The sequence below is a fragment of the Calliphora vicina genome, chromosome 2 (genome assembly GCF_958450345.1).
Source record: "Calliphora vicina chromosome 2, idCalVici1.1, whole genome shotgun sequence".
Classification (NCBI taxonomy): Eukaryota; Metazoa; Arthropoda; class Insecta; order Diptera; family Calliphoridae; genus Calliphora; species Calliphora vicina.
This window is the reverse complement of record NC_088781.1, coordinates 139,194,662-139,219,976: the sequence shown is the minus strand read 5'-3', so window position 1 is coordinate 139,219,976 and position 25,315 is coordinate 139,194,662. Positions and strand designations below refer to the sequence as shown.

At 27.6% G+C, this 25,315-nt stretch overlaps 1 protein-coding gene across 4 annotated transcripts in view; it reads right to left on the bottom strand.

The window, feature by feature from the left end:
• The window catches only part of Hnf4 (Hepatocyte nuclear factor 4), a 56,402-nt gene that overhangs the window by 17,652 nt on the left and 13,435 nt on the right, over positions 1–25,315 (bottom strand). For 2 of the 4 annotated variants that reach the window (XM_065502216.1, XM_065502217.1), the window contains exon 1: positions 21,020–21,174. The exons of the other annotated variants lie outside the window; for them this stretch is intronic. In XM_065502216.1, coding sequence (XP_065358288.1) covers positions 21,020–21,116 — 97 coding nt within the window. In that variant the 5' untranslated portion in view covers positions 21,117–21,174. Of the gene's footprint in view, positions 1–21,019; positions 21,175–25,315 lie in introns of those variants that run through there. 4 annotated transcript variants of the gene reach the window in all.

Sequence of the window (25,315 nt, the reverse complement as noted above, 5' to 3'; positions counted from 1 at the left end):
AATATGCTCTTAAAAAAATAAACTTTTACATAATTTTTAACCAAAAAAAAAATTTACTTAAATTTTCAAATAAAAATCGTTGTCTATTGGATCGGAAAACATTTTTAAACATAGAAAATGTTCTTTCGACATCAACTGATGTTACAGGAGCAAATTTAAAAGACAATATTTCTTTAACACTTAGAATGGTTAAGTTTGAATTAGAACTAAAATTTGATATTTAGATGGAGCTATTATTAAAATAGTGCTTATTTTATATTAAATCAAGTAAGAAAGCTATATTCGGCTGTGCCGAATCTTATATACCCTTCACCTAATTATACTTCAAAATAAAAAATTTAAATATTTTTAGGTGAACAAAAATTTTTTTTCAGTTTTTTAATTTTTTGGATAAAAAAAATTTTCGAACTGTTATTTTAAATTTAAAAAAAAAAATTTCTGTTTTTTAAATTTTTTTTTTTTGGTGAAAAGCCATATATTTTTCAATTTTAAACAAAGGAAGTAAAAACCTGTAACACAGCAGCGAAAAATAAGTAAGACAAAATTTGTTTTTGATAAACTCAAAATATGCTATTAAACAGTAAAATATGCTCCAAAAACGCAAAATATGACATAAATATGCTCTTAAAACAAATATATGCAAAAATATGCATTTAAGGGTAAAATATGCAAAAATATGCACTAACAAATCGATGCCAAAATTCTTAAATAGTTCTGAAACGTGTAAATATCTTATCCATGTGCTCATTAGACTCACCAGAAAAAACATGCATTTGCATATTTTGGTTTCCCTGGTCATTACTATAGACAATATGGATATCTAATGATAAATATTTCAAAGACCTTTGCAACGACTAATATAAGACCATAGTAAGTAGGACCTGCAATGGATCAAAATCGGGAAAAATATTTTTTAACCCGAATTTTTTTTTCACCAAAAAAAATTTAAAAAACTAAATTTTTTTTTAAATTTTAAAAAAAAAAATTTATAAAAAAACAATTTTTTTTTTCAAAAAAAAAAAATTTTGTTCACCTAAAAATATTTAAAATTTTTATTTTGAAGTATAATTTGGTGAAGGGTATATAAGATTCAGCACAGCTCTCTTACTTGTTTTTTACATAAAACGCCAGAAAATAAATTTTTATGACAAAAATATTTTTTTCCTTTCAAAACAGACATAGCTGGATCGTCTATAAGTTTCATAAGAACCCAATATTGGATCTCTGGTTGTGGGTAAAAAAACAACTCAAAAGCAATATAGGCAAATCCCGGTATAACGAATGATATGTTGTCAGGCCCATTCGTTAAATCGAAAAATTCGTCATATCGAGATATATTTTATGAATAAGTTTTAAGCTGTATAACATTAGCTTGACTAGATTATTAAAGCACTCATTGAAAGGGATTCCGGTTCTACCATTAAAAATATCTATTATTTCAATGAAGATAATTTACAACAGCACTTTTTTATGAAAAGAGCGGCGTTTATTTGCCTTTCAAAGAAATTATTTAATCTTCTTTGTTCCACATTCATTAGCGTTAACCAAAATTATTAGTTTATTCTCCGATAACTTTCTTCCTGGACCACTAGTTCTCTAGTGTAAACAAACATTTTATCTGGTATTATTTACCAATAGATATCAGTTTTATTCGCTTTGAGAATAACATCAGGAGCTAGATCGTGCTCAACTGTAAATTGTATGCTGATTCTTTAAGAAGCCTTCAACAGTATTTTTTGAATACAGATATCACTTGCATGAAATCTACCATTATAAAGCCTTTTTGTATTTCTTGGGCTCTGCATTTTGAAGCAATTATTTTAACTGGAATGTGTTTTTTTTTTACCTCTGGTCGACTAATGAACAATTAAACTCCTTTTTCACAAGGGGATACACATCATTCTTTATAGATCGATGATTATTTGAGCCATTTTTGATAGCTTGATATAACTCTCAATGTTACCAATGTTATCATTCGTTTGATTTTGTTTTATTTTTCTCATCATTTGTTACATCGAGTACAAAATTGTTGAAACGTTGGTTATATAAGGTAGTTAATGTTAAAAATATGGTTGTACGTTATATCGGATTTTCGTTAAAGTGAGATTCGTTATACCGGGATTTTCCTGTATTTTCTTTAAGAAAAATATGTTACTAAAACAATATTGAATTAATGGCTAATGAACAACATTTTTACTCAAAATTGTTACAAGAAAAATTTTGGGCTAATATTTAAAAAATAAATGAACCAAAATTGTTTTAATCCAATATTTTTACAAACGAATTTTAAAACAGAAATTTTACTAAAAATATTGGCCCAAAATTTGACTTCAAAAAAATGTATACAAAATTTTTTATTTTTTAATAAAATAATTTTGAACCAAAAGTCTTTCTAAAAAATTCTTACCCAATATTTTTACAAACAACATTTGGAACCAAAATTGTTACTAAAATTATTTTGAGCCAAGTTATTTATTAAAAAAATATTGTTCCAAAAATAAAATTTTGCCAAAAAAAATTAAAAAAAAATTTGTACTAAAAAATGGTGACTCAAAATTTTTACTGAAATAATATCGTTAAAAATTTTCCAAAAAAAAAAATTTGGAACCTAAATTTTAACTAAAATTAGTTAGACCCAATATTTTTAATAAAAACAAAAATTTTACTAAAAATATTGCGAAAAATTGTTCCTTTTTTTAAATATTGATAAGAAATTGTACTAAAAGAAAAATGTTTGCAAAAATATTTATATTAAAAAAATTTTAACGCAACACAATTTTGTATAAATAATTTTGAACTAAAATTTTTACAAAAAAAAATGATATTGAACCAACATTATTACAAAAAAAATTTGGAATCAAAATTGTTACTAAAATAATTTTTATTAAAAAAAAATTGTACCAAATTTGTACTTAAAAAAATATTTATGCGAAATTGTACAGAAACTGATTCAAAATTTTCCCATAAAAAAAATTGAACCAAAATCTTTACAAAAAGTAATTATCAAAAAAAAAAAACAATACCCAAAATTTTTACTAAACCAACTAAAATAATATTGACTTAAGACTTAGTAATGTAGAAGATATGCATAAAAATTAAGCCATAAAATCGAGGTTGTTCTGGTTTTTTCCTTATATGTATATCAACCATTTGTGGGCCGATTTTCACAATTTTAAATAGTAACCGAACCGGGTCTATACCCGATACATTGATCTATGAATCATGTGTGTATAGGTTATTTTGGCCGAATTTTGCATCTAATGCTTCATTAGAATGAAATTGAATTCTAAAGAATCCATTTTCAAAAAGAATATTTTGAGATATGCTTCACTTTATGACATGATAGCATTGCTCTCAATACAATTGATAAGGGAACTATTACTTTTTGTTCCCTTATCACCTGTAGGGCTCCTCGTGTTCATCTTAAGTTTAATACTTTTACTTAATTCTTTTTTTATAATAAACATTTTGTATGTGTATAAATATCTTATATTAAGAATATAAACATTTATAATACATATTAAATACATTTTTTTTGGCAAACACACATTTTTTAGATGGTTTCAAAATTTGCGCTGGATTTGTTAAAATGTTTGTGTGGCTACAAGTATTAATCATTAATTTTTTTTTTATTTATTTATATTTTTTTTTAAAACACACAATTGTTTACATACATATTTATTAATAATATACACCTATTAATTTAAACAAAAAAAAATTATTGATTAAACAAATAACCCGACATAAATACATGCAACTCATACACTGCTTATCAGTTGTTATCATTGGCAATATATTGGAACTTTATTGTAAATTTGTAGTTGTTGCTATTTTTTTTATTAATTTTCCACAAACACTAACAAATTTAAAATAAAAAACACATACAATTGTAGTTTTATTAAAATTAAACTAAAATCATGTACGATCGATCAAATACGATCAGTATGAGTGAGTTGTTTGTTTGACTGAATGTTCTACCTATTGATATGCATGTATGAGAGAGAGTGTGTTTGTAGTTGTGTAATGGTCAAGTTGTTTTAATGATCCTCAATATTCTACTTACAGTGGCTGATAAAATAAGTGGAAACTATAATAACATTTAAAAAAATAAACTTCATAATCTTAACATTACTGTTAACAGCCAGCTGACTTTAACCTTCCCAAATTTAATCAAATTTTTAAAAAATTCAAGAATTGTCTTTAGAATTTTCGTAGCATTAAGTGCAGCACATAAAAATACTGCCTCCTCTTTTGTTCCACACTGTAAAAATGAGTCAACTAACTAAACATTTGTGTGTTTTTTTTCTGTTTTGCCTGTTTCAGTATTCAGTTTCAAATTCAATTTTTTTTTTACAACATGAAACTCATATGCATACACGTCGTTAAAATATGCGTGTCAAAGATCAAATTCATCGTTAAAATACTTTATTTTTATTTATTTATTTTCTGTTTGAAATAAATAAAAATAACAACGAAAAAATAAGCAAAACACTGAAATTAAATGACTTTAAAAATATCTATACAAAAAAAAAGTAGATTTAAATAACGAACGAACAACAAAAAAAATAAATGCGATGTAGAAGTACTGTACCAGTTCATAAACATTTAAGTATGACTGCGAGTGGTTAGTTACAAGACAATTTACTTAGTATTTAAAACAAAAAAAGTAAAATAATTAAAAATAAAAAATAATAATAATGATAATAAAGCAAATAATGAAAAAAATACTTTATCGAACGTGCCAAATTAATATAATATGTAGTAGACTAGGTAGGGTTCTTTCTTTATTTCTAACAACAAACAGGTGATGATTTATAGTTTTCCAAGGAATTGTGTGTGACAAAAGTTACTAATTACATGTCATTCCTGATATTATTCCTTTAAAACTACAATAACATTATTGGGGATCACTGGAGAAACTCATTAATCAAATAAGATTTGTAAACAATTTTATAAACGCTTTCATAAATTGCCTACAATAAGACAAACTTAAGCAAAAATCAATTGAGTTGAATCCTCAATTATTCCTCTGAACTAAAAATGAACTAGAACTAAAAATGAACTAGAACTGAACTAGAACTGAACTAGAACTGACCTAGAACTGAACTAGAACTGAACTAGAACTGAACTAGAACTGAACTAGAACTGAACTAGAACTGAACTAGAACTGAACTAGAACTGAACTAGAACTGAACTAGAACTGAACTAGAACTGAACTAGAACTGAACTAGAACTGAACTAGAACTGAACTAGAACTGAACTAGAACTGAACTAGAACTGAACTAGAACTGAACTAGAACTGAACTAGAACTGAACTAGAACTGAACTAGAACTGAACTAGAACTGAACTAGAACTGAACTAGAACTGAACTAGAACTGAACTAGAACTGAACTAGAACTGAACTAGAACTGAACTAGAACTGAACTGAACTAGAACTGAACTAGAACTGAACTAGAACTGAACTAGAACTGAACTAGAACTGAACTAGAACTGAACTAGAACTGAACTAGAACTGAACTAGAACTGAACTAGAACTGAACTAGAACTGAACTAGAACTGAACTAGAACTGAACTAGAACTGAACTAGAACTGAACTAGAACTGAACTAGAACTGAACTAGAACTGAACTAGAACTGAACTAGAACTGAACTAGAACTGAACTAGAACTGAACTAGAACTGAACTAGAACTGAACTAGAACTGAACTAGAACTGAACTAGAACTGAACTAGAACTGAACTAGAACTGAACTAGAACTGAACTAGAACTGAACTAGAACTGAACTAGAACTGAACTAGAACTGAACTAGAACTGAACTAGAACTGAACTAGAACTGAACTAGAACTGAACTAGAACTGAACTAGAACTGAACTAGAACTGAACTAGAACTGAACTAGAACTGAACTAGAACTGAACTAGAACTGAACTAGAACTGAACTAGAACTGAACTAGAACTGAACTAGAACTGAACTAGAACTGAACTAGAACTGAACTAGAACTGAACTAGAACTGAACTAGAACTGAACTAGAACTGAACTAGAACTGAACTAGAACTGAACTAGAACTGAACTAGAACTGAACTAGAACTGAACTAGAACTGAACTAGAACTGAACTAGAACTGAACTAGAACTGAACTAGAACTGAACTAGAACTGAACTAGAACTGAACTAGAACTGAACTAGAACTGAACTAAAACTGAACTAGAACTGAACTAGAACTGAACTAGAACTGAACTAGAACTGAACTAGAACTGAACTAGAACTGAACTAGAACTGAACTAGAACTGAACTAGAACTGAACTAGAACTGAACTAGAACTGAACTAGAACTGAACTAGAACTGAACTAGAACTGAACTAGAACTGAACTAGAACTGAACTAGAACTGAACTAGAACTGAACTAGAACTGAACTAGAACTGAACTAGAACTGAACTAGAACTGAACTAGAACTGAACTAGAACTGAACTAGAACTGAACTAGAACTGAACTAGAACTGAACTAGAACTGAACTAGAACTGAACTAGAACTGAACTAGAACTGAACTAGAACTGAACTAGAACTGAACTAGAACTGAACTAGAACTGAACTAGAACTGAACTAGAACTGAACTAGAACTGAACTAGAACTGAACTAGAACTGAACTAGAACTGAACTAGAACTGAACTAGAACTGAACTAGAACTGAACTAGAACTGAACTAGAACTGAACTAGAACTGAACTAGAACTGAACTAGAACTGAACTAGAACTGAACTAGAACTGAACTAGAACTGAACTAGAACTGAACTAGAACTGAACTAGAACTGAACTAGAACTGAACTAGAACTGAACTAGAACTGAACTAGAACTGAACTAGAACTGAACTAGAACTGAACTAGAACTGAACTAGAACTGAACTAGAACTGAACTAGAACTGAACTAGAACTGAACTAGAACTGAACTAGAACTGAACTAGAACTGAACTAGAACTGAACTAGAACTGAACTAGAACTGAACTAGAACTGAACTAGAACTGAACTAGAACTGAACTAGAACTGAACTAGAACTGAACTAGAACTGAACTAGAACTGAACTAGAACTGAACTAGAACTGAACTAGAACTGAACTAGAACTGAACTAGAACTGAACTAGAACTGAACTAGAACTGAGCTAGAACTGAACTAGAACTGAACTAGAACTGAACTAGAACTGAACTAGAACTGAACTAGAACTGAACTAGAACTGAACTAGAACTGAACTAGAACTGAACTAAACTAGAACTAGAACTAGAACTGAACTAGAACTGAACTAGAACTGAACTAGAACTGAACTAGAACTGAACTAGAACTGAACTAGAACTGAACTAGAACTGAACTAGAACTGAACTAGAACTGAACTAGAACTGAACTAGAACTGAACTAGAACTGAACTAGAACTAGAACTGAACTAGAACTGAACTAGAACTGAACTAGAACTGAACTAGAACTGAACTAGAACTGAACTAGAACTGAACTAGAACTGAACTAGAACTGAACTAGAACTGAACTAGAACTGAACTAGAACTGAACTAGAACTGAACTAGAACTGAACTAGAACTGAACTAGAACTGAACTAGAACTGAACTAGAACTGAACTAGAACTGAACTAGAACTGAACTAGAACTGAACTAGAACTGAACTAGAACTGAACTAGAACTGAACTAGAACTGAACTAGAACTGAACTAGAACTGAACTAGAACTGAACTAGAACTGAACTAGAACTGAACTAGAACTGAACTAGAACTGAACTAGAACTGAACTAGAACTGAACTAGAACTGAACTAGAACTGAACTAGAACTGAACTAGAACTGAACTGGAACTGAACTAGAACTGAACTAGAACTGAACTAGAACTGAACTAGAACTGAACTAGAACTGAACTAGAACTGAACTAGAACTGAACTAGAACTGAACTAGAACTGAACTAGAACTGAACTAGAACTAGAACTGAACTAGAACTGAACTAGAACTGAACTAGAACTGAACTAGAACTGAACTAGAACTGAACTAGAACTGAACTAGAACTGAACTAGAACTGAACTAGAACTGAACTAGAACTGAACTAGAACTGAACTAGAACTGAACTAGAACTGAACTAGAACTGAACTAGAACTGAACTAGAACTGAACTAGAACTGAACTAGAACTGAACTAGAACTGAACTAGAACTGAACTAGAACTGAACTAGAACTGAACTAGAACTGAACTAGAACTGAACTAGAACTGAACTAGAACTGAACTAGAACTGAACTAGAACTGAACTAGAACTGAACTAGAACTGAACTGAACTAGAACTGAACTAGAACTGAACTAGAACTGAACTAGAACTGAACTGAACTAAACTAGAACTGAACTAGAACTGAACTAGAATTCAGAATTTATTACAAGTTGATTTAAAACTTCATTTGTTTCTCAATTTTTTTTTTATTTTGTTGTAACTCTTTTTAGCTATTTCCAAGTCAAGGCTATCTCTGTAAGCCTGTCTTTGCATATCAAGTGAAATAATTGGTATATAAATCCATGTTGACCGCCAGTTCAATTAAATACCAATTATCTAGAATTTGAAGTCATTGTAGACCACTTTTTTTGCATGCTGCTAGATATTATTATTTCACTCTTTATCTTGAACATTTTTGAAAAAAACATCTTTTTGTTTTTTATCTATGAAAATTTTAAATTAAGCTTAACAATAAAACAAATAATAAACTAAATACATACTCGTATGATTCTCTGGCTATTGGTTGGTGTTGGTAATTAACTATTTTTAGGTGCTAGTTCTGATGTATGATATGTATCTACGTATTATAAAAAATAATAATCGCTTAAGTCAGTGTGTTTTAAAATAGTGTGCAATTAAAGAATTTTCCTTGAACTACACTGTGGCAAATAATCAACTACGTTTGTATTTCTTTATATTGCTCGTGCTAATTAGAAGCTTTTTTTTGCTGCTGCTATTAAATGGTTTTTTCAAATCTTAATTTTCATTAACCTGTTGCTTAGATTTTGCATATGATTTTGTATAATTTGAAAAGTGTGTGTGTTACAGCCTTTCTGCCTATTTAGAACGCTACATCAGTGTTACTGCTTCTCAGAGATCATTTTTTATTTGCTCTACTCATAAAATAATTATAATACTTAATAATTTGTAATAAAAATATATAATTACTTGTGCTAGAACACTTTTGCTTTTTTTCTCGTATTTAAATCTGTAGTTGTTTTTATTTTTTTTTTTATTTTGGGAGATTTTTTTTATTGAAACATGTAGAGTTAATGGGGTCAAATTGTCTGGTTTATGTTTGTTTTCAGATTGTTGTAGTTGTTTTTAACCTTTTGCTGATCTTTTTCTTAATAATTTTAACTAACAAATAATAATTTATGTGGATTGTTTTTAATTGTTTTCAAACATTTTAGTTTAGTTATAATATAAATTAAAGATTATAATTAAGTAAATTGTTCTAATAATAGTTTTTTTTGGGTTAGAGATCGATCATTAGGTCAAGCGCTAAAAATATTAGATATTTTGAAAAACTTTAGGTATGAAAGACAGGAAGAAATAATATTTATAAAATCGCGAAACTTTAAAAAAAATTAGCTAATATTTATTTAACAAAAATAGAAAATTGAAAAAAAAAAATTAAATTTTTTTGAGGAATAAATAGTTCAGTTCTACTTTATGTTATAGTTCAGGTTCTTGTTCAAGTTCTAGTTCAGTTCTAGTTCAAGTTCAGTTCTAGTTCAGTTCTAGTTCAGTTCTAGTTCAGTTCTAGTTCAGTTCTAGTTCAGTTCTAGTTCAGTTCTAGTTCAGTTCTAGTTCAGTTCTAGTTCAGTTCTAGTTCAGTTCTAGTTCAGTTCTAGTTCAGTTCTAGTTCAGTTCTAGTTCAGTTCTAGTTCAGTTCTAGTTCAGTTCTAGTTCAGTTCTAGTTCAGTTCTAGTTCAGTTCTAGTTCAGTTCTAGTTCAGTTCTAGTTCAGTTCTAGTTCAGTTCTAGTTCAGTTCTAGTTCAGTTCTAGTTCAGTTCTAGTTCAGTTCTAGTTCAGTTCTAGTTCAGTTCTAGTTCAGTTCTAGTTCAGTTCTAGTTCAGTTCTAGTTCAGTTCTAGTTCAGTTCTAGTTCAGTTCTAGTTCAGTTCTAGTTCAGGTTCTAGTTCAGGTTCTAGTTCAGGTTCTAGTTCAGGTTCTAGTTCAGGTTCTAGTTCAGGTTCTAGTTCAGTTCTAGTTCAGTTCTAGTTCAGTTCTAGTTCAGTTCTAGTTCAGTTCTAGTTCAGGTTCTAGTTCAGGTTCTAGTTCAGGTTCAAGTTAAAATTCTTAGCTGGTGCGATCAATTCCCCCCTAATTATTTTCTTTGCCATATATCAAATAAATTTTTGCAAACTTAACATGCTGCTTTCATCATGTACTTATTTATTAATTATAATGTTTTTTTTTTAATTTTAAAATCTTTGTTTTTTTTCAAACAATTAAATAGTTTAAAATATTGTTTTAATTTCTTAAAGACGACAGCAAAAACAAAGTAGTAGTAATAATAATAAACAAATTAAGATGTTTAATAACTATTCGACATGTTGTTAGTTTAGTTTTTTGTTTGGTTGCTTGCTTTTTTTATGACTTGAAATAATATTTCAAATGCTTTTTATTATTTCTAATTGCCAGTCAATTCGTTTGCGCTTATTAAATGAAAATTAAAAAATAAAAAATCATCTACAAACGATATTTAAATATGATTAAAACGCATGCAATTAACAACAATAGTTAATTGTTGCTATTGTCGTAATGTTCTAGATTTATTATTATTTCGGTTTTTGCTTACGTTAAAAGAGAACCAATTACAGCTTTTTATGGATTTAATTTAAATGGCCAAGATTTAGTGGGCTATTAAAGTTAGAATCTAATGAAATTTTTTTACAAACGGCAAAGAATTAATAATTATTTTGTTTAATTATTTGAAAATTTTCAGGGTTAATTTAAGGTGTCAACGTGGGAATGTAATTTAGTAAAATAAAAGTTTAATTTTGTATTATTTTGCATTTAAAAAGGTTTAAATTATATTATAACTAAGGATATTCATAGTTTATTGCCTACTTTTGTTTTGTTTAAACATTTTTTTCAATTGCATACTTTCAGGCAGTACTAAATTCATGCTAATCATTTAAGCTGTGAAATTTATTTAAAATTTTAGGGTAAATTCTTCTATACAATCATTATTTATCTTTAAAACCATAATTTAATAGTTTCTATTATTTTATACAAACTATTTTTAATAAAAATATTAGCATATTTTAGGTTTCAAATCTTTTGGAAGTCTTGAATCAATTTTCGTTTGATAATTATTCGTTTATTATTAAATTATGTTTATTTTCTAAATATAATTGTATTTATTTTATGAATTTTAAGGAAATTCTGCTGAATTATCTTTTTTCTTAAAAATTCCTTTTTTCTCTTTTGTGTTGCCTATTTTAGGGCTGTTTTATTACATTCTTAGTATGTATTTTTATTTACTAACAAATTATCCCATAAATTGTGAACAAAAATAGTTCAATATTTTATTATTTGCCAAAAATGCAAAAAAAATTTTATCAAAAATCATAAATTAATACCAGCTGATATGGGTTCGATTTTGTTGGCTAATGCGCTGGCTGGCTGAGTTAGCTGGTGATTGAAACCCCTGCTGGTGGCCTGCTAGACACTCTACTCTCTTCAGACTTGCAGAAATATTTTTTATGTAGTCATTTTTATTTGTTTTCATGCATTCTATACATGTTATCTGACTGATAAGAAACGCACCAGAATAAAAAAACGCGCAAAAAAGTGAAACTGTTCAACAAGTGTTTATTGCTGCTTAATTCATTTTTATTTTACTTTTATTACTTTATAAACATGATGGCAAAAACAAATTCTTTTAGCACTAATAGTATTTTTAGCTATGTTGTCATTAGGTTTAATAATTTATTGACATTTTTGCAAACAAATTAGAAAAAATCCCAATATTATTAATAAAGTAACTAAATGACACGCCCACTAAAAGTTACAAAATCAAAGATAATAATTGATAAGGTTGAAGAGTTGTAAGGGCCAGTTGAAAAGTAGTTAGATAAACTAGATGAAACTAACATTCATTTACAACAAGTTTTACAAAACTCAAATATTTTGTTTGTGTGTTTAAATCAGGGTTTTATTTAAAATATGACTCGTTAAATAAAGGACTTTCTTTCAGATTGTTTACCATTATCCTAAGAAGTTTTGTATTGAAAATCAGCTAAACCGATTCAGTACAAAAGAAGTTGATAATAAAAATGTGAGACAACCTAATGAAAAAATTTCACATATTTTTTTTTTATATTTAAACAAAATTTACTTGTTTTTATATTAATCGAGGTGCTGGATGTTTATTTTTGATAAATTAAAAAAAAAATATTTTTTAAATCATTGAAAACAGTAATTTTGTTTATATTTTATAAATTTATTGAAGAACAATTTTATGGATATTGGTAATTCATCAATATATCTCTATAATATTGATAAAAATTATTTAAAATTATGATGTTTAACAATTTTTCGCGAATAAGCCAAGATTTATTGTCTATAGCAATTTATAACCGTTAAACACACAAAACCACAGCATACTTTTAGGCATTAATAACAGTTGTAGTACTGTAACAATATTGATTAACATTGTTAGCCATAGTAACGATATTTTTTAAATATTATTAAACTTTTTATTACAAGTAATTCCGATATCTAATATTATACTAAAATTTAATACTTTCAAAAAGTGCTTTTAAATTCCTCGAATTAAAATAACTCAATCAATTTCCTTCCTTCCCCCGATCATAAAAACCTGGGGGCTTTAATAAGTAATGCCTTAAACTACTATGTTTTTTTTAATAATATATTTTTTTATTTTGGTGTAGCTTTTTATAGATCATATCAGTATTTGATAACGCCTTGTACAACCCATCTAATAAAAAAAAAAACGTCCTTTACTTCTTATCACCGCGATTCCGTTAAAGTGATAAAAGAAATACATACACAAGAGAGAGAAAACAGAAAATTGATGATGACTATATAAAGATTATGACTCAAATTAGCGAAAATAAAAGATTATTTTTTGGTAGAAAAACAAAACTGCAAATATGAAAATACACTAAGAGAAAAAGTTGGAGACACAAACGGAAATTACCAACATTATCGGATAATTTAGGTAAAAATATTTCAAAGTAGTCGAAAATAATAAGCCTCTAAGTATGCTTTAACTTATATAACAGATATGCTGAGTTTGGAATTAATGTAAAAAAGTACCATATTTTTTTTTAACGAAAAAGTACTTTTCTGTGAAAATGATGCAACTTTATTCGAAATCTTGCTGTTGATTCTTTAAAATCTGTTATAAAATAAATAATATAAATAATTCACAATTATAAAAGACAAATAATGGAACAATTTTGTGTCAATTTTGATCAAAATGGTACTTTTGAAGCAAATAGTACACAAACTGCGGGATTTTTTTTTAAAAAATAATTAGTCTCAGCATAATTGAGTTTAATTATTAAATAAAAACATAATTTAATAGAGTTCAAAACAGGCAGATTAATTTAAAACTTCTTTTTGACAAAAAAGCTATTTTCGGCGAAAAAGTACTTTCACAGCAAATAATAAAAAAGTGCTAGATTTCTAGTCAGAAAATACATAAATACGATTTGAAAGAAAGTTTACACTATTTAAGAAATTGTACAGTAGATTATAGATGATTTTTAAAGTACAAGTTGAGAAATAAACTGAGAGCAAAACGAACAATATTTCATTACAAAAAGTACTCTTTTAATAAAAGATAGAAAATAAGCTAAATTTGTTAACAGAATGTTTATAAAAGTATTTTAAAAACGATATTTAAATATAAAATAAAATTTAACTTAATTATTACTGAGTTTGGCGAAAAGTACCATATGTTCTACATAAAAAGTACTTTTATTGCATATAATAGAAAAAGTACCAGACTTTTGAAACAGAATGCAGATAAATTTTATGTTATATTTTATGTTTCACCATATTTGATACACAAAACTGTACTTTTATTGTAAATGATGGAGACTGTGAGCGAAATTATATAAATATGTTATAAAATCAAGTTTATTTAAGCTTTAAGAGTTAGTAAATGATTTTGAAAACCTAATTGAGAAATAGGAAGCAAAAAAGTAACTTATTTTGTTTGAAAAAAGTACCTTTAAAGCCAATTAATGATGAGGATTTAACCACGAAACAAAAAGTACCATATTTGGTACACAAAAATGTACTTTTATTGCAAATGATGGAAACAGTCTACGAAATTATATAAATATGTTGTAAAAACAAGTAACTTTAAACTTTAAGAGTAAATAAATGATTTTGAAAAACAAACTGAGAAATAGGAAGCAAAAAAAGTACCATAAAAGTACTTTTAAAGCAAATTAATTTTCAGAATTCTGTAAATTTAAATTTCAGATCATTTTGATAGACATAATTGAAGGCAAAGAGCATGATATTTCAAATCTATAAAACAAATATGTTATTTTGGAAAAAATTGGGATTTTTAGAAACACAGTAGCTCTGTGAAATAACTGAAGTTTTGAAAAATATCAATTTTGCAAATATAAATAAAATTTTGTGAAAATTAGGTTTTGAAAAAAAAAATAATTTTTTTTATTAAAAAATAATATAAGCAATAAATAATTATACTAAAAATAGTTGTGCCATATTTAGGCCTGTAATCTAAAGTCCTATAGACGTTTTCTGTGAAAAAGTTTGAACATTCGTTAAAAGCTATACCTATTTTGCTGATTTTTAATAAAAACATTCAGGAAACCTTAACTGATAAATTGAAGCAACATAGAGGTCCAGAAATAAAAAATAAAATAAAACTTTTCAACAAAAATTACAAAAATTCCCAGGCTGATTTGAGGAATTCGATTTAAACGAGATTTAGAAAACTCCAGGTACCAAATTATGTAGTTTGTAGGCACCTACACGGTATTCTGCTTTAAAATCGTGCATTTTGTAACACATTTTTTTCCAAGAAATATTGAAAAATTTTAATAACTTAATCAATTTCGTAACTAACATGTGTACGGAAAGTTATTTTTTTAATTGACTGACTTTATTAATTATTAATAAGTAGGATTGTTTTGTAAACACTCAATAATGATTTACTTCCTGCATAATTTTCTGCTAACTATAAATTATAAGTAATAATTTAGGTAATTAATACCTTGGCATATTTAAGTAAACAATTTTTGCAGCATTAAATCAACAAATTAAATAGAATTTTTTCAATAGGAAAAGCAAGAAGATATGTTTGAAAACTTTTTTAATAAAACTACACCTTCTTAGCTTTCTTTTTATAAAATTGTTAGTTTCTTTCTCACCTCCTTGCTTTTTTGTATCATATTTTAAGTAAGTACTTAATTTGTGTACCTATAGGCGTATGATTAATATTAATTAAGAGGTTGTAGAAGAAAAATATCCATAACTTTGTTAATTTAACAGCAAGTTTTATATTTAATATTGGAAATGAAAGCTATTTTATCAAGCTAATTAACAATTCATTTTATTTTATATTTGTGGAGTAAAAAATTTAAGAAAATGTTTAACAAAAAAATATTTCTTTAAAATAAAAAAAATATTTTTTTTTATATTTTTAACAATAGTTAAAATCGTATTAAATTGTAGTTAAAAATGCAAGATTAAAGAAAAAGAATTTACCATGTTAAATTTTTTATTGTATTTCTGCTTACATTTTGAATAGTATTTTCAACATGACTGATTGGAAATCAAGGTAATCCCTATATTTCTTAATAACTACTGACATAATATTATTTAGTAAATTGTAGATAATAACACATTATTAGACTACTTCTAAGTAATGCAATCGGTATTTAGTTGTCATTGCAACTTATGTTATTCAGTAAATGCAAGTCAATACCAAATTTTTGCTCGTCTACTAATAAAATTCAATTTAATGTTAAAGGAAATGCTTATTTATTCTCTTTACTATCATGATTTTTCAAGTGTATCATTTTTTTATTATTAATATTGTGATATTCTTAATAAATTTTTGATATTTTTGGTGAAAATACTAAAAAAAATATAAGTTTTGATAACAGTAATTTAACAATATTCAATGTATATAAACATATATACATATGTACATCATTAAATATCTATGTATGTACATTTCCACATATATAGTTCTTATTTATAATCGTTTAGTATCGTGCAAGTTGGCTTCTTGTATAAAAATATTTATGTAGAAATATCTGTATAGCATGTCTGTATTATCAGTTTAATTGTTTTATTTCGAATTCGATTGTTTTTTTTTTTTTTTTTTGTTTTGTTGTTAATATTTTGTTGGTTTTATTGTTATTATTTATTTGTGTAGTTGAAAAACAATAATTTTACATACGATTGACTAAATTAATATATGGTTTGTTGCTAGATATCAAAACTACATACATGAATACCCTTAACATTTTACGGGGCTCTGTCAAGGTTTTTGGTTTGGATGAAGTATTATTGTGTTAAAATAAGTGGTATGTACGAGTATTGCATTGTATTAAAAAAAGTATGTTTTAAAAATTATTAATTATCTCTGAAATAATATCAGTTAAGTGGCTGCTTTTTTACTATTATAATTATTTATTATTATTTCTTATTTTTTTTATTTAACTTTAAATTTCAAAAATAAGTTTCGAAAGTTAAAATTAAAACTAAGATAAACAAAACAATAAACTTCAGTGAATCACTTTTTTTTAATAATTAAATTTACTATCCCCAGCAGACAGTAATAAATTTTTATAAAAAAATTCCTCTAAAAGAAGTTTTTAAGCAAAAAATAATAGTAATAATTATAATAATAACAATAACAATAAAAAAGTCTGTCTAGTCAGTTTAATAGTTTACAGTCAAGTTGAAAGTTGTTGTGGTATTTACAATATTTCTTTTTTATATAAATAATAACCCTTTACTGCTTCAAATTAAGGCCAGGACTTGAGTACTCGTGTTATTTATGGGTTAATGAACTTATAAATATCCCCTCTATTTATAAACTATATAAATATTCATTTTATTTTTAATGATATTTTTCTTTTTTTGTTATTTGTTATTGATAAAGTTTTATTTTTTTCTTTTTTGAAATAGTTTGTTTTTAAACAAACACTTGTTGCCAAGTTTAAAATAATCATTTAGATTGCTAAATGAATAAACAAAAAAACTATATACATTTTGTAGAGTTAAACTGTTTTTTTTTAGAAATGTTTGCAAACATTTAAATTGATCATAACTTAGTATTAAATCTAACTCCTGTCCTGGAAGACCTTAAAATTTAATTACTTTTTTTAAAAAAAAATTTTGAACATTTAAAAATTTAATTCGAATTATCTGTTTAGTGATTTAGACCGCAACACTTGTTCTTCTTAAATCCAGAGATTTGCTATTTGATTTCCTATGCATAATTTTAACATATGATCATTACACTACAAACTGCTGCATATTATGTTGGAAATTGTTAATGCAACACTGTACAGTGTCTTCGCTTATTGTTTCTTGGCTAAATAAAATAAAATGGCGTTTCTCTGGAATTACTGATTTCTTGTAGATAGTAAAAGTAGCATGTTAAATTTGACATTTCAACATCTCTTTATAAAACTAAATTTCAGTTGAGTTGACATATTTAAAACATAACAAATTTATTAAGAAAATTCCAAATCGACTTAATGCATGTAAGAGAGCTATATTTGGATGTCCCGAATCGTATATACCCTTAACCAATTATACATTAAAAAATTTAAAAAAATGTATGGTAAAAAAAAATATCTTTTTATTTTTTTACAAATTTTTTTTTTTAAATTAGTGAAAAAGTGTATGGCCAAAAAAATTTTTTGGATGAAAAAAAAATTCGGGTTAAAAAATATTTTTCCCGATTTTGACCTATTGTATACGTCATTGCAAAGGTCTTTGAAATATCTATTGTCTTTCTAAATGATTTAAATTGAGGTTGTCTTGGTTTTTTCCATATATCTCAGCCATTTGTGGGCTGATTTTATCGATTTCAAAATAACAACCGAAATGGATATATTGATGTATGAATAATGTAAGTATGTAAGTTATTTGGGGATACGGAAAGTTGATTTCAACATATAGACGGACAGACGGACATGGCTATATCGACTCCGCTATCTATAACGAGCCAGAATTACCTTGTGGGGTCACAAATGAAAAACGTATAAATTACAAACGGAATGACAAACTTATATACGAGGAGCCGCAGAACCAAAGTTAATTTTTCGAATTTTTTTATAAAATTGAGTTTTTGGTATTGGTTGAAATCTTCTAGAAAAAAACAATTTCCCAAAATTTTAAAATTTTCAAAAAAGTACCTTTTATTCTGCGGCACCTCATATACCCTTGCCACTCATGGTGAAGGGTATAAACGGGGTATTAGACCTCCATTTAATGTTTGTTGTTGTCGTTCAAGTATTCGAAATATTGTTGTTCGAAATTCGTTACAAGGGAAAAGCTTGCGCTTGATACAACCGATTGTGACTTTTATCGTTCCGGAGTAAAGATTAAATTTTTATGGAATATTTGAGTCTGATGTTAAGTTTAATAGTTTCCGACTAAAGGTAGTAGCGTAACTTGCTAATTTACGAACATAAATGATACATCAATATATTGGGTATATGACCCGAACATATTTCTATTAAAAATGGCTTCATTAATGACTGAGTTAAAACCGCAATCAAATTTAAAATTTTAAAAACATTGATTTTCTTCAGAAAAACATCATGAAATCTTCCAAATAGGTTTCACTTCTGATATGACCTCTAAACATATATAAATAGAACTGGTAAACACGAGTGAATGAACTAAGTACTTGGCAATACATACCCTAAAATAAACTAATCATCGCAATTACTTCAACATGATTACAAGTTATTTAATAATATTATGGTCTCCGTAATAATTTATATGGTTGCGGCAGCCATAATATGTTACAGTTAAGTTTGTTACATTCATTTTTATGATGGTAGATTATAGAATTGGGCGTATGACTTAAAAATACGGGATTTTTTAAAATGTTTAGCTTTTATTTTGAAACATTTGTACAATACAAATTTATTAAAAGTATTGGCCATTGTTTGCTATGACCGTTTCCCAACTTAGGGGCAACATATGGATTCATCTTTTGTGGCCAAGACCGAATCAAGCCAATAATGGATACTCTGTTCTAAAGTGAAACGTATCCCATAGAGAACGTTCTGCATCGATCGATACAAATATTAGTCGGACGGGGCAAGGACTAGACTAGAAGGCAGGTGAGGCAAAACTTCCCAACCACTTTTTTCTAAATACTTTTTAACAGGTATTGCAATTTATGGCCGAGAGTTATAGATAGAATATTTTTCAAGTTTCATGTCAGGCCGAACATTCTGGGGATTTTTCGGCCAATGCTCGCTTCAAATGAATCAGTTGCGTTCGGTACAGAGAACGTGTACCGAACTGATCAGATGGTGTGGTCAGATTACAGCAGCTCATAATACATTGGACCATTTTGCTCCCACCATATACAGAGAATCACCATAGTGCAATGGATATTTGGCTTTGGTGTCGATTCGGCTGGTTGGCCGGGCTTCCCTTATGATCTGTTATGCTTCGGATTATCGTAATGGATCCATTTTTCATTGCATGCAATGATTCGGTTCAAAAATTATTTTCTTTTATAGTGTTCAAGCATCATTTCTTGTTGAGTTTGACAAACCATCTCTCCCAAGTTGAAACTGGTACTTTTTTCAAATTAAGGAAGTAAAGCAAAACTTCTCGCATATGACGCCTTGTTGGCGCAAAATTCGACATTCGACATCGAAGCCAACAAAGCTTTGTAGTTTAATCTATAATGTTCAATAACTAAGTGGGAATAAATGACAGATATGTACCCTTCAAAATGACATATGTATAAGTTATTAAAAACAAAAAACGTGTTCAAAAGATACGTCATCTAAAATAAAAAATAAAATTTCAAAAGAACTCCAAATGCGGGAATTACCATATATAGGTTCGATACTCCTTCCAATTCTTATCGAATATTCTTGGGAGTTACTCGGGCAATGAAGCAATTTATTCTTGGTAAGCTAACTAGCAGTTCATATTGAAAACGGGTATGAAGTGACGACATAAATCCCTAGACTCTTCGCGGTCCAAGTGCAGATTACAGGTTAATATAATTCAGGAACAAAATACAATACTACGAGACAAATGCCTCAGTTATCGGTTAATGATGAATGAGTTAAATACTGTGATCCAATGAGTTAAATACCCAGTTTTCAATTTTTTTGTGGATTCTCTTCATTGATACAAAATTATGTTTAATTTGTTTAATATTAAATTCTTACGAACATGAAATTTAATGCATTTGTTATAGATGTTGGAAATAGTTTACGTTCTTTATTTGAAAAAAAAAACTTCAAGAATCTAGTTTATTTCAAACTAATATACTATTCTTTAAAATAATTTCCTAATTCGTAACTTTGCAAGTCTAAATAATTTTCACCTGATCCTATATAGAAAGAAGGACCCAAAAAGTTCTAATAAATTTGGTAATTCGTCAGCAGGGCAATTCAGAAGTCGTAAATAGTAGAGAAATAAATTGGATATTCACAACAAATTACTACTGATCAATTTGATATTTGCACAAAATATATGAGAATATCTTGCGATATTTTATATGGATTCAAAATTTTCAAAATTATCATCATAAATTGTTGTATAACCAAATGATCTTCAGTATTTTTTTGTGGGAATACCATTTTAATGTTCATAAATATAAAACAGGTATTACTTAAATGTTGAGTATCAAAAATTAAGCAGACAGACACTTTTACTTTATGGCAATATCAAAGCAGACAAAATAAATGTTTTTATGGTTTTTTTAAATTTTAATTAGAATGATGTATAAAGTAATAAAAAAAGAAACAGATATTTACCTATCATGTGTAATAAATGATCCTCAAACATATATGAATCATCGAAGCCATTGCCAGTTAAAATTTCCGTTTTCATTTTGAGCATATTCGGCAACATTGGCTACCAGGTCCACCCCAAAAAAACAAACAAAATTTTGTAGACAATATTGATGATATGATATTTGTTTATCAGTAACGTTGTCTGGTTTTTTGTTAAACAAAAATTATTATATTGACTTTAAATTTTAAGGTGATTTTTTTTTGTTGTACTTTTTTTCTATTTGTTTGTTAAGTTAAATGCATTCATTAGAATGATTTTTAAAATTTTTATTTTATTGTATTTAAATAGAAATCAGCTTATCACTCTCAGATGTATGTTTAAATTGTGAACGACAGGTATGGCGGTGTATGGCTGCTCTTTAAAAAATGGTTATAAGGAGAAGTTGGTTGAAATCTTAAAGCAAATTAACTGCTCAGATATGTAAATTTAGTCAACAACAGGCGCGCACTTAAGAAATCTTAAATAAATATTTGCTCTTTTTTTGTTTGTTTGTAGTTTTTATTTATTTTTTTATTTATGGTAATTTTTGTTTTCTATTTTTATTATTTAGCTGTTAATTTTTTGCGTTTATTTTAAACAATTTTATATAGAGATAGAGACAATGTTTGTCTATGCATTTGCCAAAAGCTGGAAAGCTAAAGAATTCTTAAAGATCAGCATTTTTATTTTGTTTTAAATTGATTTTTTTTCACAGCTAAATTTTAATATTTTGCAGGATTTTTTAAGCCTTTTAAAGGCTTGTTATTTCAATAGTCTGATTTATTATTTCTCTTGGAAATTTTATTCAAAAACACTTAATGAAAAAGATCCTTGATCCTTTTTTAAATTTTTTTTTTTTTTAGTAATTTTTTTTTCAATTCCCGCAACACTTTTTTCTAAAACATTTATTTTTATATTCTTGAAAATTAAATTCAAAAGATACGAAATTAATGAAACCCGCAAAAAAAAATAGCAAAGAAATGATCACAAATCCAAATACACGATCGTTATGTTCTAACGCAAAATGCCGACTAAATCTATAGAAATGTTGTAGACACGTACTAAACTGTATTTTATTGTGTCTTGTTGTATTTTTTTTTTTATTTTTTTAATATTGTTGTTGCTGTTGTTGGCTGATAGCAGCAGTATAAATGAATTGGTCGTCAGAGTTGGCGAAAAATAAATAATTAAAAAGAAAAAAAAATAACAATAATAATAAAAACAAACCAACCAACAAAAATTGTTAACAAAAAACTACGATTACAACTGCTGCTCTGGGTGGCAGGCAGGCAGCAAGCAGTCAGCTTGGAATACAACACTAATCATCGTCTTCGGTTAATACAACGACTGCTAATTCCTACCAACAGCAATAACAACAACAGCAACACCATTCATATCACTAGCAAATCTAAGATCGCCGGCCCCTTTAAAACAAGTCAAAGCAACAAAAAGAATTTTATTAAAAATACATAGAAAAATAAGCCAGAGAGTGAGCATTTTCATACTCATAAAGAAAGAAAACAAAAAGTAGAGAAAAGCAAAAAAAAAACAACAATCCGGCAAGTGCTGTTGTTGATATTTTTTGCTGTTGCTGCCGGTGTTGGTGATGATGATGATGATGTTGCTGTTGTTATTGCTCACTTAATAATAAATAGCTTTAGAACTTAATAAAAGCAACAAAACAAACAAACAAAAAAGAAATAAAAATAAAATAAAAATAAAAATCAAAAAGATATGTCTTATCAAAATAAATGCTCAGACGCACACACAGCTACACTCTTTCCATGTCCCGGTATAGGTAACATTTTGTATATTTATTTGTTTTGCTCTAGGTATGTTGTCTATGCAAATACCCATATTCATATGTATGTATATACAGACATACACTCCCCGAGACTACTTGTATGTTTTTGACATGAAATTAAAATTTTATTTTTATGACAAGAAAAAATATAAAATGTTTCTATATTTGTATGTATGTGTGTTAATTATGAGATCAACAACAACAAGAACAATCAATAAATCTGCTTATTTTTATTTTATTGTTTTATATTAAGAAAATAAAAAATCTACAAGTCATGCTAGATGCATAGAGAATCAGGGTACTCAGGGTTCTCATTGAAATGGTTGATTGAAATCCTGCAAAAATAGCTACATACAACATAATTCATGTTAATGTCCCAGCAGTTCAAAGAGACTCTCCCGAACTATAGTGATTTTATTTATTTTATAGTGACAGCTAGTTACATAACTATAGCTACGTGACTAGTTACACGTCCTAGGCACGGGGGTCAATTGACCTTTTTTGTTTACATTGGATTCTCATATGGGTTACCTTACTAAAAACCTCACTCAATAGTTAGTAGGGTATTCATTCGACTAATGATCGTTCGATTAATCGAATAATTTCTTACGAATAATTATTCGAACAATTTAAAAATGGACATTTTCGAATAACGAATAATTCGAACAATTTTATGTAGAATAATCGAATAATTACTGCAATAAGTTACAATTCTAAAACCAAATCTTTCAAAATATTTAACTTAGGACTTGAACCAATAAAAATAAATTATTTGTTATTTAGCTGGAAAACTATTAGAAGAATCGCAATTAATAATCAAAATTTTAACTTAGATTAAAGTGGAGTTGAATAATGGAGAATGTGATTTTGAAACGGTCGTCGAAAGTGATATTGAGGATGACATTTATAACGATTACATTGAAATAGATGAAGGCCATGATCTTAAAATATTCGTCTTATACATGATTTTGAACATCGTTAAACATCTTTGTCTAACATGGTAATAAACTATTTGCGTATTTGAAAATGCATCAATCATGCACTGCCTGAAAATGATATCAAACTTTGGACCCTTTTCCCTTTATTGAGTAATTCCTCAAGACCACTTTATTAAGCAAAAATTCGGCAACGTTGATATAGCTTGATTTATAATACAATTTGTTATAAATAATTTAGAAATAGTGAATAATTAATTTACTAAAGAATTAGTTACTCAATTTAAAACCCGAATTAATGAACGACGTAAGAAAATTTAATGATGGACTTTGTTTTCGAATATTTTTTAATATTATCAATACTTGAATTGTTAACTTTAACGTTATTTTTTGTTTTTCTTTAACTTTATTCCTTACTTTTTTAAAAAAATTTAAATTATTCGAATAATTAGATTAATTTTAAACGTGTGATCGAATTATTCGAACAAGTTAAAATCTCTTATTCGAATTATTAGTTTTATTCGAACAAGAGAAAAATCGAATAATTCGAATACCCTAATAGTTAGGTATATAGCCATTTGTGGTCTGATTTTCTCGATATATAGCAACCGGGTCTATAGCTGATATATTGATGTATAAATCATGAATGTAAGTTATTTGGGTGCTACGGAAAGTTGATTTCAACATACATACATGGCTATATCGACTCCGCTATCTATAACGATCAGTAAAATTATCTAAACCGCTTGTTTGATCCAAATCCATAAGTGAAAAAGATATTTGCGAATTGTTAATGACAATCCCACAATTCCCAAAAAAAACTTTTCAAAAATCCCAAAATTGGGATTTTTCTGATTTTTGGATCTATTGAATGCACCAAGTCCGGGGCTATGAAATTCCTTTGCGCAATATTGAAGAACATATTGGGACATACAAAACAGGTCTTAGTTTTTTGAAAGCTGCTATGCGATTATGTCTAAATTTGAAATTTACATAAAAAATAGATCTACTTCGGAAGGCTCTGGACCACGCAATAATACGAATTTTGATATTATTTTGCTTTTATAATATTTCAAGAGATGTTGTCATTCAGAAAAATATAAACATATTATTTATCTTTTTCTTATTTTCTGTATAATTTAAAATTATTGTAAGTACTTTTTTCGAAAAAAAAAATGGCGAAAAAGTTTTAAGTTGGAATACATATAACTTTTGACTCAGTAAAGGTTTTTAAACAGTTTTTTCTTACGATTATTAATAAATTTGTTGTTAATTCAAAAAAATACACTTTAAGAAAATTGGGAAAGAAATTTTACTTTTCAAATGCGAATTACTCGTAAACTATAAGAGATAATATAAGTCCAAATCAATGTTTATATAATAAATTTATATATATAAAAATATTTTAAATCGGATCGCAAACTAAAATTTGGCATCATTTTTAATTTTTTGATATACCCGAGGTGCCCCACTTTGGGGCATTGTGGCTCGGCGCCCCAATTCGTTTAGAAGTTACAGATTTATTTTCACTTTTTTTC